This window comes from Antedon mediterranea, chromosome 5 (assembly GCF_964355755.1).
Source record: "Antedon mediterranea chromosome 5, ecAntMedi1.1, whole genome shotgun sequence".
Classification (NCBI taxonomy): domain Eukaryota; kingdom Metazoa; phylum Echinodermata; class Crinoidea; order Comatulida; family Antedonidae; genus Antedon; species Antedon mediterranea.
The window spans coordinates 15265034-15280534 of record NC_092674.1 but is presented as its reverse complement, the minus strand read 5'-3'; the positions used below and the strand labels follow the sequence as shown (position 1 = coordinate 15280534).

At 33.0% G+C, this 15501-nt stretch overlaps 1 protein-coding gene across 1 annotated transcript; it reads right to left on the bottom strand.

Annotated features, from left to right (window-relative positions):
* Positions 1-3371: 3371 nt before the first annotated feature.
* LOC140049733 (uncharacterized) lies at positions 3372-13007 on the bottom strand. Its single transcript, XM_072094681.1, has 3 exons — positions 12644-13007; positions 10261-10282; positions 3372-4491 (listed from the first exon to the last, which is right to left on the bottom strand). Exons 1-3 carry the CDS (start codon positions 13005-13007, stop codon positions 3372-3374), a joined length of 1506 nt encoding a protein of 501 aa, XP_071950782.1.
* Positions 13008-15501: the final 2494 nt, after the last annotated feature.

The window sequence follows — 15501 nt, the reverse complement described above, 5'->3', positions numbered from 1 at the left end:
TAAAAACTTCTACAATTATTTATTAAGCTACGGAAAGAGTTAAAAGCTATAATGCCAAGTAAGTATTAAATAGTCTATTTTTGTAACTAGCTATGTTTAATAGTAATGGAGCTACAGTGCTAACCCTGTATTTTTTATTTGTTAATTGCAAAAAATCCAATTGAAAAAAAGAAGTACAGAAATAGTTTAAACGAGAATCGAAGAGAAAAAAAAGTTTTAAAGAAGTGTACAAAAAAAACCCCAAGTAGGGGCCTAAGTATAATAAAATAAAATAAATAAAGCTAACCCCATTTTCAATGTTGTGATAGTTCACCACCTCCAGCATGACGGATTAAAGTTAGCTAAATCAATGGATACTCTAGAACAAAAATCTAACAAGTAGGCCTATTACAGATCATATTATAACTTTTTAGTGATTAATTTTAAAATGTCGAGCGGCGTTTTTGTAAGAAATATTTCTTGTTATTATATTTATAATATACATGGAGGTATAAAATACCTTCATAATAATTATATCCCTCTTAATAGGGATACCGAGAGCTGACTCCATTTTCATTACCACGATTAAACAGCGCGCACGTTACTATGCGCGCAATGTCATTGACGCGGTATTTTTTTACTTTGGTAAACACTTTTTATTAGGTAATTATTCTGAAAATAAATTAATTATGAAAATATCCTTTTGAGTAAATATTCATTTACCTATTATTCTATAAGATCAAGTATTTTTTATTTCCATTTCATTCAACCAAAAATGTTAATATAGTGGTTAAAAGATCGTTATCGCCTAGCGCGTATAGCTTTTGTTTACTACGAAACCCTCGGAAGGCTCAATGACCTACCATTTTCAACCTTATTTTTGTAGTTGAGCCTCTTATGACCTCAAAATATATTTTATTCCTACACCAAGATAATATAGTTCCACATACCATGTGCTTGTTACTAAGAAAAATATTAATTTTAAGTGCTAAAAAAACAGTTTTATCCCGATATGAGGTCTATATAATTCGAATATTTCATAGTAACAGCCCATATACCATGAAAAATAGCTGTTTTGTCCATTTTAAAAATAATTTTTGGAAAATTCCGAGAGGCTCAACTACAAAAACGCCATTTTATGGTATGATGTCATCGCAAGCCAATCAAACCTTCGCATTCGACCGCTCCGCATGTCTCACGGTTGAACGATTTTGGATTCTCGCCCTTTGATTGGTTGACGCGAATCAACACACAGCGGAATAATTTTCTCGCAAGTGCCGTGAAGTCACATGGTGTCAGGCCTGTCCAATTACACGGGAAAATAATGCATTGAAATTCTTCGAATGAGGTTAAATAAACACTCTTTTTTATATAATAAATAAGTACTATCATATTTGATTGAATTTTACAATGTTGATATACAAAATATATTACTTAAAACCGTGATTTTATATAATTATTTTTACGAAAAATGACTAGTTCATACAATTGTCGACTGGGGGCGCAATTTGTTTACATCGTTCGTGGCTAAAAACGATCATTTTCGGCGATGTTTTAAACCCTATATTTCGAAAACTACAAGTCATATTTTCATAATTCTTTCTTTATTATAATATTGATACAAAATACTAACAGGCAATGTATAATTTGTTTGCAAAATATTAACTTTTAATTTTACATCGTTATCCCTACTCTTAATACAATTTATATTTTTCAATTTAGATGTAGGCCTAAATAAACAAAAAAATCAAATGATTGCTAAAAACTTTGCAATTAGGCCTATTAGTATTAATGGGTCCCATTATTTGTTACGTACGTGGGCCCATTATAGATTGAACTGGATAACAATAATTTTAATAGGCTGATTTGCAGCTAATACTCAAAAACATAGTCGGCACAATGATCATCCGCCCCCAATGTGTAGAGAGCTTCTATGAATATTCATTAATGTAACCCTAGATTAGTAACTCTTCAAAGAAGTTATAAGTTCTTTGACACGACGAAGACGAGAAGGGAGCTGAGGAGATACGGCGCACGTTGTTTTTATCTTAATGTTGGGCGAGCTGCTGACATGCTCTTTTAATTTTCAAGTTAGTGGCATTTAGCTAGCATCAAGGAAACAGTATTAACTTATTATGGCCTCATAATTATCAAAACATTGAAAAGTTGGAAAATTTTCTCGGAAATTGTGTTGCTTGATTTGGCCCTACCAAAAAAGTATCTTGCCATGCACGACGCCTGCATGGTGCGGACTCTCAAATTCATTCAACAACACGCAAGGAGGTGGTGGTGGTACACAACTGAAATTATCCTGATTTGCTGCTGCTGCTGGCTTCTTGATCTTCTCTACACGCGACTATTCTACGGGCTCATTATGGCAAGTTACATTAGTTAGTTTAGGATCCGGTATTTGAATTGAAGACGTCCAGAGGTATGAAGATTCTTTTTTATTGTATTTAATTAATTACTACTACATACTAAAAATATGCAAATTAGGATAATTCTTCGTAAACATGTTTTAATTGGCCTAGGCCTACTAGGCCTAAGGGCCCTAGTCTAGTAGGCCCTAGCTAGGCCTATTTATTATTTTAAAGGTTGTTTTGTTGGCGCGCTACTGATATAACATATGATATATCGTTGATACTAATGTTATGTTCCGGACTCCGACAATGAATATAAACACTTCAAATATAGTGGTTTTGGATGGATTTATTCTGACTGAACATTTATGACTAGGCCTAGGCCTACATGTGCTCCATCTTATAATTATTTCTTTCTCAATCTCTATCTGCTGCCCTCTATCGGACGTTATGTCTTGTGTATGGGAGGGTTACATTATTTAATTCCCCCTCTCACTGAGAAGTGTCCCATTTCTTCAAATTATAGAATAATTATTCTTTGTAACATTAAATTAGTATTTAGAAATCGTTTTATATGATTATTGTAGCAATTATATAAATAACATCAAGTGGACATCTGTAATTCTCGACAATTGGTAATTGGTAAACTTGTTTGGTAGGTGTGGTGATTGATAACTTGATTGGTAGGTTACTTGGTAACATCTGATTGGTCTCAATTTAAAATAAAATTCTCTCCACCAAATCCACATTCTCCAAAAAAAAAAAATATTACTCTCTGGGCAATTCATAATGTCGGACGTACATTTCAGACACTTTAATGATATTTCCATCATCAATATGTGTGTATATAGTTTTGCTTTGATGTCCCAAGTATATGTACTAGATAGTACATTTATTTCCCAAAAACATATTTTTAATGTTGCTATGGTAACGAAGAATGACAGCAAAATGGCTCCGTGTCGGACGTACTCAGACAAAATTAATTTTAAAACATTAGTTAACATTATTCAGAATCTCTCTGATTTGTGGAGATTAAAAACAATATAATTTTCTTATCACACCTTTGACGGTACCACCATGTCCATCTACTACGCCCTTCCCATGGGAAGTGGCAAAAAAATTCCACTTTAAATTAATATTAAACAATTTTTCCCAATTAAATAGATTAGAAAAAAGAAATCGTTGTTTGAAGTGGGCTCCAGCTCCATCAGAAAAAACATTCATGTTTTCAATTGTTGGGTATTTTTCCTTGATCTTGGTGAGGATCAGTGACATGACAGCATGTACACTAATCTTTGTGTGGTCTAGGTCATCCGAGATGATTACAATGCTTTCACTTGTGTTAGAGTTGATCCATGCATGAGCTGTGAACAGTGTTGCTTGACCATGATTCCAATGTGCAGATTGGATTTCATTTTGGTTGATCAGACTGGCATTTTCTGAGAAGTCAACTTGGAGAAGAACATTCTTACCATCAACATTTGTTTTTAGACGTTCCATACAAGCAGCCTGGGATTGCTTAATGTAGGAATGGATAAGAAACGGGTTGAGCTGCCTCTTCAATTCTGCAAAGATATCCCCAATACTTGCCATTATCTCAACTTTATCAACACCTTCACCACTAAGATTTTGCCACTGATGATATTTCACCAACAAATCCAATGCTTCTTCTGAGGGTGCAAAAAGCTCAATTTTGTTGACACAATCTTGGCATTTCTGTATCATGCAAGCCTTTGATTCCATGCTACATACAATCATGTCTGTGAACAATGATGTGCTGTCTGGTAGGTTTGTTACTGGTTTCAAGGTAAGTAAAATTAGGCGCACATTCTCATGGTAGCTGCACACGCACACATTATGCGGTATGCTGTCAAATAGCTTTACATACCTGGGCCTCAGATCACAGAATTTAGTTATGCCTATTACCTTTCCATTACCTATACAAAATAGGTCATGTGCCTCTCTTAAAGACATTAGCATGTATCGAGCTTGGTAAATGGTTTTAAGTTTTTTTCCACTTTTATCTTTTGTTCTGATTATTACTCTATCCTTTCTTCCAGGAGCCTGCCAAGATATGTCATCCTTCAGGTAGAATTCAATCACTTTCTCCCTTATAGTGGTATCTAAAACAGGTCTTCCTTGTTTAGATGGCCTTGGCTCAATTATACTAGTTAAACTAGGTATCCCAATGAAAAAATTAAAACCTATATGTCATCACATTTTTAAAACTATATCATAAGAACTTTTTTCACTGTAAATTATGCAGTTTAAATGAATGAAATCCGACGTTCCGTTAAAAAGTTATAGTCTTTTAAAGTCTGAAAAAAAAGGTCAATTTTAGGTCAAAAAATACGTTTTTCGTTTGTCGCAGTCTGGGCCATTTTTGGAGGGCTGTAACTTTTTAAATAATGACAAACAATAACTTATTTTTACTAGTCCCATAGATACCATGGAGTTGTACATGCCTATTTTTTTTTGAACATTTCTATGGCCCAGTTTTTAAAATAATGGGTCTAAAAGGTGGTATTTTAGCAGTTTTCATCAATTTTCCGAAAAATCCGAAAAAACGCCAAAAGTAGTAGGTACTCAAAAGGTCATAATTAACCAAACCCCTTATCCAATTTAAATAAATTTTGCTTTACTGAAATGTTAAAGGTATGTACAAGATCTAGGACTAACTTTAATGATGGTTTTAACTCCATATTTTTTGCAAGGGTCTTCTAAAATTTAGTAAAACTTGAAAAACTGGGAAATTACATAATATTCAAACTTATACAAAACCGTGTCAAACTTGAATTTTACAATGTTTGGTCACTTAATTGTATTTTCTAGTAGTCCACTATTGCCAGTTAAAATGAGATCAATGAATGAAAACACATTGTATTCAGTAGCTTATGAATAATCATTTAATTTTCTCAACAGTGTTTTTTTCCTCCAGCAGAAATCATCACTGGAAGATTAGAAGAATCATGAACAATAATAATAAAAATAATAATATACCAAGTGTATTCAATGCATTTATATTTTTTGTCTGATAATAATGATTATTTCAAATTATATATCTTCATCAATTACTTCATTAGAACTAAAATAAATATAATGATAATCTTTATAAGCTGTCTTTAATGATTCATCATTTACAAAATATGTTCTACCATTTTTTGTTAGTACCTCCAGATTTGATTTAAAAACAAAACGTGAATTAATGTTGTCTATATCATCAGAAAGAGGCCATTTCAAAATCCCTCCCTTTCCCCTAGTCATAAATTGTATTGTTGCCTCCTCTGAAGAAATTATTTCAATTACTGAGCCTATGAACCAGTCCTGTTCATATGCCACAGCAACCGTGCGTACTACAGTACAGGACAGAATTATTGCAAAAATCCCAACGCATTCAACACGTTGTCGTTGCGTTGTGTTTGCGTTGCGTTGAACGGCTTTCAATGTTTAGTTGTTTATTCAACGAAAGTCATTATCAGCATGTCAAGTAAACAATTAGTTATTTCAACGCTAGCTGCTGCAGCACTAGACTGGCCGATTGCACGCCTGAACGATCAGTAACAACAACAGGCAAAATACCTATCGGCAGTCACTACCAGATATTTTAATATAAATAAAATATATATGAAGCTTAGATATATTTTTAAGTATTGAACGGACAGTTACCAAATAAAACACACAGTGATATTTCCCAGTGTTTAGTGAAGGAAAACATCGAATAATAAGGTCGATGCCAAGTCTAACAGTTAACACTGTACTGTAGGCCTTCCGGGGGAAAACACGATCTCACGTCGTAAAATCAAACAACGTGGAAATTACTGACATCGACACACGAGGCCGCCACCCTGGTTTCCTCAAGAAAAACACCACGTGTGTTATGACGTATTTAACGATCGTTAATGACGACGAAGTAATTAATTTTATTTAGGCCTACATTTTTTAGCTGTTCGAGATTCAAGAGATAAAGTTAAAATATTGTTTCTCTATTTTGGTTTTTATTTTATAATTGTGCCATTGTTTGTTGTAATGTAATTTGAAAGAACTAAAAAATGTGACGTGTCCGACACCCATGAACCAATTTAAATCTGTATAAATCGAACAACATTACATTTTTAAGTACAAAAAGCGTTTTGAATACGTTAACAATAGAGCGTGTTGAATGTGTTGAACCCGTTGACCGTTCATTGACGACGTTAAACAATTGAATCCCATAGCGTTGAACGCGTTGAAAACGTTGCGCGTTTTGAAAAGCATCACGCTGTAAACTGATTAAAATCTTGGCTGTTCGCTCGCATATTCTCGCAACTCCCATCTCATTCATACAGTTTCAGGAGGAGGCCAATATAATTATTTTAAGAAACAAAACAATAGTATGTTAAAGAGAAAACGCCTAAACCTCGCCTGTAATAATATATTGTCTTGCATCAGAATAAAGTGGTTCTTTATTCTGAATTGTTTGGTTATTCAAATATTTGTGGGTTACACCTTGGCGTGAATAATATGGTATGGCACAGGTTTTGATTTTAAAGAAAACGCCTAACATTGCCTATTGTCATCAAATTGGTCATTCCTATTTCTTGGTTATTATATTTAACGCTTTTCTCTGCATGGGTTACGTTAGGCATTACAATAATTAATTTATAATATAATACATGATAATGATATATTTATGGATAATAATAAAACTAAACGATTTTTCCCTTTTAATTACGCGTTATTTCATAATGAATGAACTCTTCACCTTTCGATCAGTTCGTCCCTCACGTCACGAAAAGCATGCGTGAAAAAGACGACGACCATGCTGGATCGTTATGTTGGTGGTGTATTGTTGCCTTCCATGGCGGCGGGTGTAGGCTACGTTGTTTTTATAAATAATCGAGAAAAATGTAGTACAGTACTGCGAAGTTTTTAGTTTGGAAATAATTAATTACGATGTGACCTAGCCTCCAAGATTCACCGCCGCCTTAACTTTGGTATTTAATACTCCAGTTAATATAGGCACACAGTAATTGAGGACATGACCACTACTTTTAACTGCGATGGCAGACGCGGCTCATATACACACGGGGCCTACTCGTTAGTAGTAGGCCTAGCCTAGTGTAATATATTAAGCTAGGTTTCCGCGGAAAAATACACATTATGTTTGTTTTCTTAAATATTTGTAATACTGTATTTTATACTATTACTACTACTACTAATACACACTGGCAATCTGTAAATACCATACGAATCCGATTGTTCGTTATTTCAACGCAAACTCAACGCAACACATTGTGTTGGTTGAATAAACAGTTCAACGAACTCAACACTTTCAACGCCAACGGACAACGCAGTTTCAACGCGTTGTCAACACTTTAACAATGCGTTGAATGCGTTCAAAATCTGCAATAATTCTGTCCGGTACTGTAAATGAAAATTCCAACTTTGGCTTTTTTGCTGGAATCTCTGTTTCAATTTCGTTTTCAATTTCATTTAGTCTTTTTAGCCCCACACAACTCTCCAAAATAACTCATTATAAGATTTTCCCACAAATTTCATTTCTACATGTTTCACCCCTAGCATTTTCAAATACCTAATTTCATCTTTAATTATATTTAGCTGTTCCGTTTTCCCCTTTCCTGTAAGAATACGTTCTACATCATCAGACGTAGAGCATGGCATGTTCTATTACTTTCTTTTTAAGGACTTCATCTGCTTCATGTTTTTTTTTATCTTTTTCTTTTTTTGTCCTATTCACCAATTCTAACTTTTCTTTAACCCTTTTCATTACTTCATTTTCTCTTAATTTTTGTCTACTTTTTGTTATTTCAACATTCTTTCTACAAAGATCTAAATATTTTGCCTGTTCATTCGGTGACTTGGATTTCAGCCATTTGGAGATGGTTTTGTTTTTTTTCAACATTTGTATACTGGTATGAAAAAATAGAGATGCATTTCTGCGTTTGAATAGGCTGAAATCCAAGTCACCAAACTCAAATTCACTAACCAAGTTTGTCAATTTACAGCTTTTCATTTTTGCTCTTAATTCTTGACTCGGCTCAATACTAAAACTTCCGCCTTCCAAGAAATCGTTCAACTGCCTCTCTGTCACATCAACAAACCCTTTCATCAACTCTCTTAAAACTTCCTCTGTCATTTCATCACTGTCATTTCTTTCTCTCAGTTTTGCCCAAACTTCATTCTTTTCATCCATTCTAAAATCATTGAAAATTGATAAACTATCATTTAATAAAGGGCTGCTGTCAATTGACCATTCCTTGAATTTGAGTAACATTGGTTGTATATATTTAAACAAATCAACATATTCAATTGTGCTATGCAATAATAACCAAAATGGGCCGGTAACTGAAAAGTAAATTAAACCTAATGCTCTAATTAACGAAATAATTTCAGAACTTAAACAATCATTCAACACACTCTCAACTTTTAAATTCAACTTATCCTTATAATTTGTAATAAAATCAACTATGTCATTCCGATGGAAGTAGATTGTACCAGCACCCTCAAAATAATTGTTGAACCTATTCATCCTGAACGAAGTAATTAAAGATTTAATCCCCTTTTGAAAACAGTACCCCTCCCATTCTTGTCTTATTCCATTCTTGTCATCTCCTCGTGGTCCCAATATGTCACACCCAGTTCGTAATAGTCTCGACGTAGCAGATTCCCCACCTGATTTAAATCTGGCAAACTTCCCTAATGAATCCCTCCCCAATCCAACTTTCTCGACCAACTGTTTTTCATATATTTTTAAAATAGCATCAGCTTTGTTTGATAACCCTAACAAAAAATGTGCATTACAAAATAAATATTTTAATGCATCAACACTTTCACCACAGATCTCATTCCTATATTCACTCAGTATTGTATTAAATTTTTTATTCACACTTGCTCGATCATTCATCGTTGCTCTCAACTTACTTAACATTTCTTTTTTCAAACTCTCTCTGTCTTCCTCATTCTCCAAATATGTTAAATCATCTAAAAACTCCATCACACATTCCAATAATGTATTTGAATCATCAGTAGCTATTGCTGAAAATCCTCCCGATAATATCTGTTGATTGTCTAAATTGATTTGCTTACCCCAAAATTTTTTCCCCCCTCTTGATGTTCCGTCCCCATGCAAATCCCAATTAACACATTCCTTAATACTTTCTTTCAATTGATAATTAGACAAAACAAAAGCTCTATCAATAACATTATTTGCAGTAGATGCACAGGGTACAGAACTTAATTTAACATTAAACAAATCTTCTGCTACTCCAGCCATCACATTACCAGCTACCTGAGTACCTATACCTTGTTCTCCACATAACCTCATTATGTTAACATCTACACAATCTTTATACCTTTTACCAACTTTCATTTCTTTGATACTGTTAACATTTATTTGGTCATGTAAAACAGTTATTTCATTAACTAATTTGTCATTCTCACTTTTAATCTTTGTAACCTGATCATTAGAATTTTTTTTTGATTTTTTTAATTTATAAGTTTTAATTTTGAGCTTTCTAATCAACCTCTTATAACCATTTATCTTCTTTCGGTTTTTAATCATCCGTTTTTCTTTCTTAATATTCTCCATTTTAAGCTTTTCAATTCTTTTTTCTTTTGATCCCAATTCTTTGCTATGATCTTTGTTTTTTATATTACTTAACTCATAATTTTTCTCTTCTACTATTTTATGTAAGTTACTCAAATCATTTTTGTCATGTATTCTTTCCTCTTCCAATTCTTCCTTTTTACTAATTAAATCCTCAACTCTTCCCTGGATTTTTTCACATTTTATTTCCTTTTCTCTACATAACTGTGTTACTGTTTCTAGTTTACTAATCATTTCTTCCTTTTCTTGAGTCATTTTATAAATTTTTGCTTTCAGAACATCCACCCTTTCTTTTTTCCCCATTGGATTACTAACTGTAGTAGTACTACTACTACCACTATCATCAACCACCTTCTCATCAACCCCGATTTCTTCTTCAAGATACTCCCGTCCTGCCACACTCCACCTTCTGTTTTTATTAAATCGGCTGTATGTCTTTCTTGTTTCGGCCACTTTCTTTTTAACAACTGCCTGGGAAAATTGGCCAGGCCAAAGCATATCGATTCTACTGTATAGTTCATTTCCTCCGTATACCAGGGAAAGTTCGTAAAGAATTCCCCTGGTAAGAGGAGGAAATGTCATCTCTGGTAGACTTTGAAAGGTTTTCCGGTTGATGCCAATGGCACTACATCTATCACCTTTTACAAACAGATAAGAAACTTTTAAGCTATGAACACAGTTTTTGCTTTCAATTGCAATATTGTATTTGTTTCATATAACAATTATTTGATTATAGTCCAATATATAGTTTTTAAAAATTGAATTAAAAAGCATATTGAAACAACTCTGTGCATAGCTTAAATGTTCTTGTTAAAGTGCTGTTTGCGAAAACGGCAACATTTTTTATGCAAGATTAAAAAAAAAACAGAAACAATAAACCAACAAAACACGTTCAAATTATTATTATCTTTATTTCAAAATGATATTACCACTTAGTCTGAGGTTGTTATGTGAAAACAAGTTGAATAGGTTTAATAATATTTAAAATAACAAAATACTTACTGTGTGACAAAAAATACTTACCGTGTCAGAAAAAAATTAGTAGAACTAAAACAATTTAACATCTATAATAATCTAAGCCTAACCTAAACATACCCAAATAAAGAAGATCAACCTCTTTTAAATAAAACGTTTTTCTATTAACAGCATCCTCTGGAACGGATACCATTGTACTTTGTACCAATTGTCTCCATTTTTCCGCAGGAAAAATTGGAACTAATTTCATGAGTATTTTTGAAATAGCGGTCCACGAAAATCTCAAATCCTCCTTAAGAAAGTAAACTTGTACCAAAAATTCATTGGTCACATTTTCACTTTTTACAAGAGGTCTTCCTCTTCCTTTCATCATTTCGTTCTTCAGGCTCTTGAAAGCACTGTTATCTGTAAGAAATTAATAATAATAATAAAAATTACTATAGAGAGGATAGACATACTGCTTACTTATAATTGAATGTATATGCCTAAGTAAGATATTAATTAATTAGTAGTACTACTATCTAGTTAGGCCTAAATACAGTAGCAATACAATATTGAAAATACATATGCCTAGCTATGCTTTTAGTAAAGGGGTAGGGCCTAGATAAGCCAGCATATAATGTATAGTTCTAGGCCATGCTGCTAGCCTAAAATTAAATTGTAACTTAATTATCTACACAACGTAACCTAGGCCCAAAACCATCAAAGCGACGGCGTCCATGTACATCATCCAAGCGATTAACAAAGGCGACAGTGGCACAATGCAACTGGGCGAATTCAATGTCTAGAGGCCTTGGATTATAATTGTTATTTTTATACTATCGTTTCGTTGATCTATAATAAAACACAATCCGTAACTAATAATTGTATTATTTTAAGTAATTATATACATATTTACCAATCTCGTTTCGAATCTTCGCAAATTCAGCCATTTTACTTGTCTCTACTAAACTTTCGATCAACACGACAGAAATTTTTTTGAACGGCACAAATTCGGAATATACCATTCACGGACAGGGGTGATATGTTTATCGTCGCGAAAAACACGTGCCTTTGTTATATCATGGATTATTATTGGTTATTCTTTCCCCCGGACTACAATGGTTGAATCTTTCAATTTCCAACGGAATTCTCACTTCATACGCCGTTTTAAAAATATAGATCGCTTAATTACCATACAAAATACATTTTAAAACCATGTTTTATTAAATTGAACATAGGTTTAGCTCTAATTTAATACCAAAATCCACAAGATTTTTATACAAATAGTGATTGAAAACACACGTTTCGTCACAAAAATCAACATTTCATGATGATAAACCTGTCCATACAAGCCGATTTACCCATCAAATTGAAGCCCATTCAAAGCTTGATAAAATACAACAAAAATTAATCCGCTAGCTTTGATGGTAATCGTGCGATCCTGTTTTGAAAACTGATGGGGATTTTCCGATGAGGTTTTCGACGCGCGAAAATCCGCTCGACGGGATTTTAGAACCGTTTTAAAATCGCATTTTCTCGGCAACTACTTCATTAATTTTAATTGTAAACACACTTATACATAGATTAAAACAAGTACTTTTAAACAATGTAAATTTTTTAAGTATTAATTAAGAGTGAATACGATTTATTTACCATCAAAGTCATACTACTTTTTCGAATTTTGTTAATATTTCAAAAGTGATACCCCTCTGTGCGCTTTCATTGGGATACCTAGTTAAACCAACCTCTGTAGCAACCACTGCAGCAACCGCCCTTTTCTTGTTAGGTGAGAAAGGTAACGAGGTACGAACTTTTTGCACAGCTCGTCCCATTGATTGAGCAGACTTGTATGGTTTTATATTATTTTCTCCCTCTGGTTGAGCAGGCCCTCCTTGCTCCTTCTTTCCTTTCCTGTAAGCAGATATGCGTGCATTCTCTGCAGCTCGATAAGCTTTCCAATTGTGTTGACTCATTCTTGCCTTTGCAGCAGCTCTGCTCTTAGCTTTTCGCACTCTGTCCTTTTCAAGGATCTGTCTATATTTATCTGGGTCTTGTTTTTGCCGAGCATGCTTCCGTGCTTGCCTTTCTTTATTGGTAAGCACCATGATGCTTGTGTCCTATAAATAAAAATTAAATACTGGTTTAAATTAAATGAAATTCAATTAATTTTAAAAAGTAAATTAACTATTTCATATAAGCCTTTAAATAAATAATCTAATTCATGACCATTTTATCCTGATTTCGTATGAATGTTTATAAACTTATTGATATTATTTTGTTTTATTTAATGTTATAATCTCCTAAAATACTAAATAAATATTTAGGTTATTTTATTGTTTTTAATATAATAAAGTCTATCATAGAAATCTTACCTGAATTAGGCTACAGTAATATTATCTGCTTCAATTAATTTCTGTACTTCTGTACTGAATATTTTAACAAATGTGTCTACTAGTCAACTTCAGTGGGAAAAACTTGTTTTTCTCACAGTGATTGGTCAAAATGTGATCAGCAATATTTACTTGCATTTGATTGGTCAAAAGTTTTTAACATGCACATATCATGTGCTTTTGGGGCTATATTATACAGATATTGACTGCTTAGAGGTTAAATATAAGATTTGACATCCCCGAGGGAATGATATTAAGTTCGAGGGAATATATATTTCCCGAAGCGCCAGCTGAGGGAAATATATATTCCCCGAGAACTTAATATCATTCCCGAGGGGATGTCAAATCTTATATTTAACCGATATAAAAGGCAATATCTGTTATATTATATAGCCAAGAACAAGTCTGCTGGGTTGGGTGAAGCTAGGCTAGGCCTCCTATAGTAGTTGTATTGTATTTAAAACAAGCCTGCCTAGACACCTTACCTTGCGAAGAATAATATACAGATAATTACTAATTAATGATTCCTTGGCAATAAAATATTCACTTAGGCCTAGGTCGTTTAAATTAACAGAAGAATTTCCATCAATAAGCCTATTAATAATAATATTATAATCAGGTAGGCCGAATAAACAATTCGTCTTCTCTCGATCTTCGAGGAGCCGAATCACCGGATGTTCAGCGCGTACTAGTTACTAGGTTACTACCGTGAGTATTGACCAATCACAAACGGTGTTTCATCACATTTAGGGTGGACTTATAACAAATGAGGGCGCTATGTATGCATAGCTTAAATAGTTTAGAAGATTAATATTTCTTCAAGCAAATTCCGTGGCCAAGCGGATGAGACGTTGTCTTGCGATGGAGTGACAATTCCACCCGAGTTCAAGATCGAGTAGATGACTTTTGTTTATTTATCGGCAAACTCGAGTGTTGCACACGAAAATTACACAGTCAATATCATCGTACTCGAGAATCTATATGTTTAATGACAGGGGACACGATAATTACGCGAAAATTACACAGTCAATATCATCGTTCTCGAGGATATATACGATTTACGATCCTCGCAGCGGTAGTCATGTGATGCAGTTTCAACCAATCACGTTCGCGTATTTACATAGGCTATGTAATATCATGCATTGTTAAATGAACAAATAGTGTGTAGTGTGCAGTAGTGTGTACTGTTGTGTCGGACGTACAGTGTCGGACGTACATCTAAAATGTACGTCTGACACAAGTTTTCTTAAATAGTGTAATTAGAAAACACAAACTAGTATAAATGTACTCAATATACTTATTTACCTTTAAAACATAACTTTGGCAAAACCTTTGTATTTGGTTAAAAGTAGACGGGAAAAAATGTAATATTTTTGTGTCGGACGTACAAGATATATTACCCCAAACAAAATTTAATTATAAAATATATATGATCAATAAAAAAAATTTTTTTTTTATCAATAGCAATATTTATCCTTTGTTATTATATATTGTAAAAAGAAATTGAATGATGTTATTTTAAAGTAAAAAAAATATAGTTCCTAATCCTTAAATCGATATTTATTGTCAAATATTCAATAATTTATACTCGTTTTTAAACAAAATTATATGAGAAATCACAAGTATTTCATAAAAATAATATTTTTTTTATAATACTACATTATATAACCTATGAAATTATATCAATAATAAACATATTTGACGTGTTTTTAATTTTGACAAAATTGTTATTATATTATGGAATTGCCCCTCTGCAACAATAAAAATAAAACTCCAACCACTCCGTGACATCAGCACTTCTATCTGCAACATGATCTGCATACGAAACAAAACATTAATTCAAACTTATTCTCTGCAACAATAAAAATAAGACTCCAACCATATAATTATAATATACGAAAAGCGTACATTAGCACTTCTATCTGCAACATATGAACTACATACGAAACAAAACATTCATTCAAACTCATTCTCTGTCTAAATAACATACGAACAGCGTACCTTATAAACTGACAATCAATAAAACATACACATACATACTGTATGAACAGCATACACGCCATCTTCAAACATAATCAATAAAAACACAATAAACACTTCAAATTCAATGATACTCCAGTGTTTTTGTAAGACTTACTATATACTTCAATACATATTAATATTAATATTATAGTACAATCGAACAAACAAGTAATATGATACGAAATGT